This window comes from Crocuta crocuta, unplaced genomic scaffold, assembly GCF_008692635.1.
Source record: "Crocuta crocuta isolate KB4526 unplaced genomic scaffold, BGI_CrCroc_1.0 scaffold179, whole genome shotgun sequence".
Lineage (NCBI taxonomy): Eukaryota > Metazoa > Chordata > Mammalia > Carnivora > Hyaenidae > Crocuta > Crocuta crocuta.
The window spans coordinates 514,186-517,120 of record NW_027551568.1 but is presented as its reverse complement, the minus strand read 5'-3'; the positions used below and the strand labels follow the sequence as shown (position 1 = coordinate 517,120).

The following is a 2,935-nucleotide window of genomic DNA, read 5'->3' as shown; positions in this document are numbered from 1 at the left end:
CGTCCGTGTGCCCTGGAGCCTTCAGACGGGGCGGGAAGCCAGCAGGGGCTGCCGGCGGCCTGCGGCTTCTCCTGTGCCCAGACCCCTGCTCTCCCCACAGATAACCTCCTCCTCTCCCAGCCACCCGGCAAACTCCTTCTACTACCCCCGGCTGAAGTCCCTGCCCCCCATCGCCAGGGTGACCCTGGTGCGACTCCGGCACAACCCCAGGACCTTCGTGCTGCCCGCTCCAGGCCCCCTGGGTGGGGGCAATGAGATCACGGACAGCCTCTCAGGTGAGCCCGCAGGGCCCGGGTGCCCGTGCTCGGACTCCGGGGTGGCCCCGACGTCCCACTGGCCGCACAGGATAGAAGCGCCATTCAGGTGTGTAGGTCACACGGGGACCGGTGACCCGGCAGCTGCCAATAGGGAGCCCCATGCGTGAGGCCCGTATGTCTCTGCTGCAGAATAATCCTTAATGGGGAGTGACGACACGTCACTCTGTACAAACAGAAAATGCCCCTACGGGGCTAGAAACTGCCCGAGTCCCCGTCTGTGACACGGCAGCGACAACACCTCAACATGAGCCACTTCCCAAGGCCACACGGGTCACCTGCACGCGACCCCGTGAGGGCCATTAGTCCAGGGACCAGCCTTGCTGTGCGTCCACCCCGCAGGACATACCCCGGGATCCGACGTGAGATGAGGCTGCATGGACGAAAGGTGCCGAGTTGGAAGCCAGGCTCCTGGGGGTGATGTGCCCTTAGCCAGGTGGGGCCAGTGGCCTCCGGGGTGCACAGGGGTACAGGGGACGGGGTCACACCAGGTCACTGTGTTCAGATGGCCTTGGGGCGCCCCACTCTGAGTCACGGGAGCCAATGTCCCTGGGCAAACTCAAACACCAGGGTTTGAGTGTTCAGTGTAGGACGACGTGGATCCTAGGGGTTCCATGCACTGAGCATAAGATTTCGGGGTTCTAGGGGCTTGGCGTTTAGTATAGGGTTTTGGGGATCTAGGGTCTCAGCGTTTAGTGCAGGATTTCAGGGTTCTGGGGCTTAGGGACATTCAGCACAAGATGATATGGGTTCTGGGGGCTCAGAGTGTCAGGGGTTCAGAGCATTCAGTAAATGACGTACGGAGGTTCTGGGGGCTCATAGCATTTGGTACAGGACAGCGGGGTTCTGAGAGATTTGGGGTTTAGTCAATTCAAACTCTAGACCGAAGATTTCACTCTTGCACGACATTTGCAAGTGAGAGGCTTTGACCCTTGTGACCGAGACCCCCGTCAGTGGTGTGCCTGTGCATGGCCCATGGCACAGCTGACAGGCCAGGACAGTCCACCAAATGGATCCCTCTGTGCCCTCCCTGGCAGAGGGGACAGTGGGGTAGTGAAGGTGGCACTGCCCACCCAAGGGGAGTCCCCACCGCGGTCACCTTCAGAAACAGCGCCGCAGGCAGCGGAGAGCCGGGCCAGCCTGCGCTGCTTTCNCCCCCCCCCCCCGCCCTCAGGGGCCAGACTCGGCCCGTGGAGTCCTGGACGGTGGCCATGCGCGGCCTCAAAGCGCAGCAGTGCTCACCCGAGGCATCTCAGTGGTTTTCCCCAGGTGGGGCGATTGGTGGGTCTGTACCCTGCGCTGAACCACGTGGATAAAGTTCCGCACCTCGTGACTCTGAAGGTCGGAGCTGGTCTTGCCCCGAACACACACCCGGAGGGTCCGTCTGCCACCAGGCTCCTCGCACGCGTGCTCACAGCCTCTCCTGTGCTCCGTCCAGGTCCGGAAACCCCGTTGGACTGCGAGGTCTCCCTGTGGTCGTCCTGGGGGCTGTGCGGGGGTCCGTGCGGGAAGCTGGGAGCCAAGAGCAGGACGCGCTACGTCCGCGTGCAGCCCGCCAACCACGGGACGCCGTGCCCCGAGCTTGAAGAGGAGGCAGAGTGCGTCCCGGACAACTGTGTGTGAGGCCAGAGCCCCGCGGCCCCGCGTGCCCGTCCAGCAGCTCTCTGAGCCCCGCCGCCGACGGGCGTGCCCGGGGCGCCCGGTCCTGAGACCCCCTCGCGGGTGCGTCTCTGCCGCAAACCGTGGCCCGCTCTGTTCACTACGGTTCAAGGTCGACTTGCACGTGGCGCCCGCTGGGCCACGTGCAGGAGAGCCACACGCCCCAGGCCCAAGCCGCATGCGCGTGAAATACCTCGGCCCTGCTCTCCCCGGCGCCCACGCCCCGGCCTGCTCCTCAGAGCCAGGCTGCTGGGGCACGTCACGCAGGTCAGGTGCATAAAGGAGAGGAGGCGCCGAGCCTCGCCTCGGCGCTGCCACGTGACCGACCTCCCTGCACTTGAATAAAGACCATTTCCTGACCACAGGGCCCCTAGTCTCACATTTCCGGGAAGGGCCCTGGGAAAGGCACCGTGAGCAGACACGGGGCCACGCTCTCGCCCCAGAGTAGGGCCACACCCGAGACTTCACGGAGGGCACACAGCAAGCGTCAGGATGGCATAGACGTGCTCAGGACCACCGCACAGCCCGTACACACAGCAGCTGCTCGTGGGGCGGCTGGTGAGTTCAGAGGAGCAGCTCCGCGCGCCTCTGCCGGGAGCTTGTTCCTGCCCCAGACGCTCCCCACCACGGCCTCCTAGAGGTGCCCTCAGGGCTCGCCCGTCACCCACCCGGGGCCTTGTCTGAGGTCGGGGGTCCCAACCTCATCCTACTGCTGTGGATCCCTAGTGGGTCCCTGAGCCCTGGGGCTGGGCTGGTCCCTCAGGGAATGGCCAGGAGATGGGGAAGGGCTGTTCTCCACTCCTTGGGATCCTTCCAGAACTTTCTTCCTCCTGCTTGGACACATGCAGAATCAGATCCAACAACCACTCAACTCCCTCCTCCTCCCNGGTTCCTGGTCCCCACACCTCCACTCAGACCCCCTTCTCCCTCTGCCTCCACGCCCTCAAGCTCACACCTTCCAG

General features: G+C 64.3%; 1 protein-coding gene across 1 annotated transcript in view; it reads left to right on the top strand.

Moving 5' to 3' along the window:
- The window catches only part of SPON2 (spondin 2), a 3,785-nt gene extending 1,445 nt beyond the window's left edge, over window positions 1-2,340 (top strand). The window contains 2 exon segments of the mRNA XM_077750445.1: window positions 101-275; window positions 1,753-2,340. Of these exon segments, the coding sequence (XP_077606571.1) occupies window positions 101-275; window positions 1,753-1,937 (360 nt within the window). The 3' untranslated portion in view covers window positions 1,938-2,340.
- Window positions 2,341-2,935: the final 595 nt, after the last annotated feature.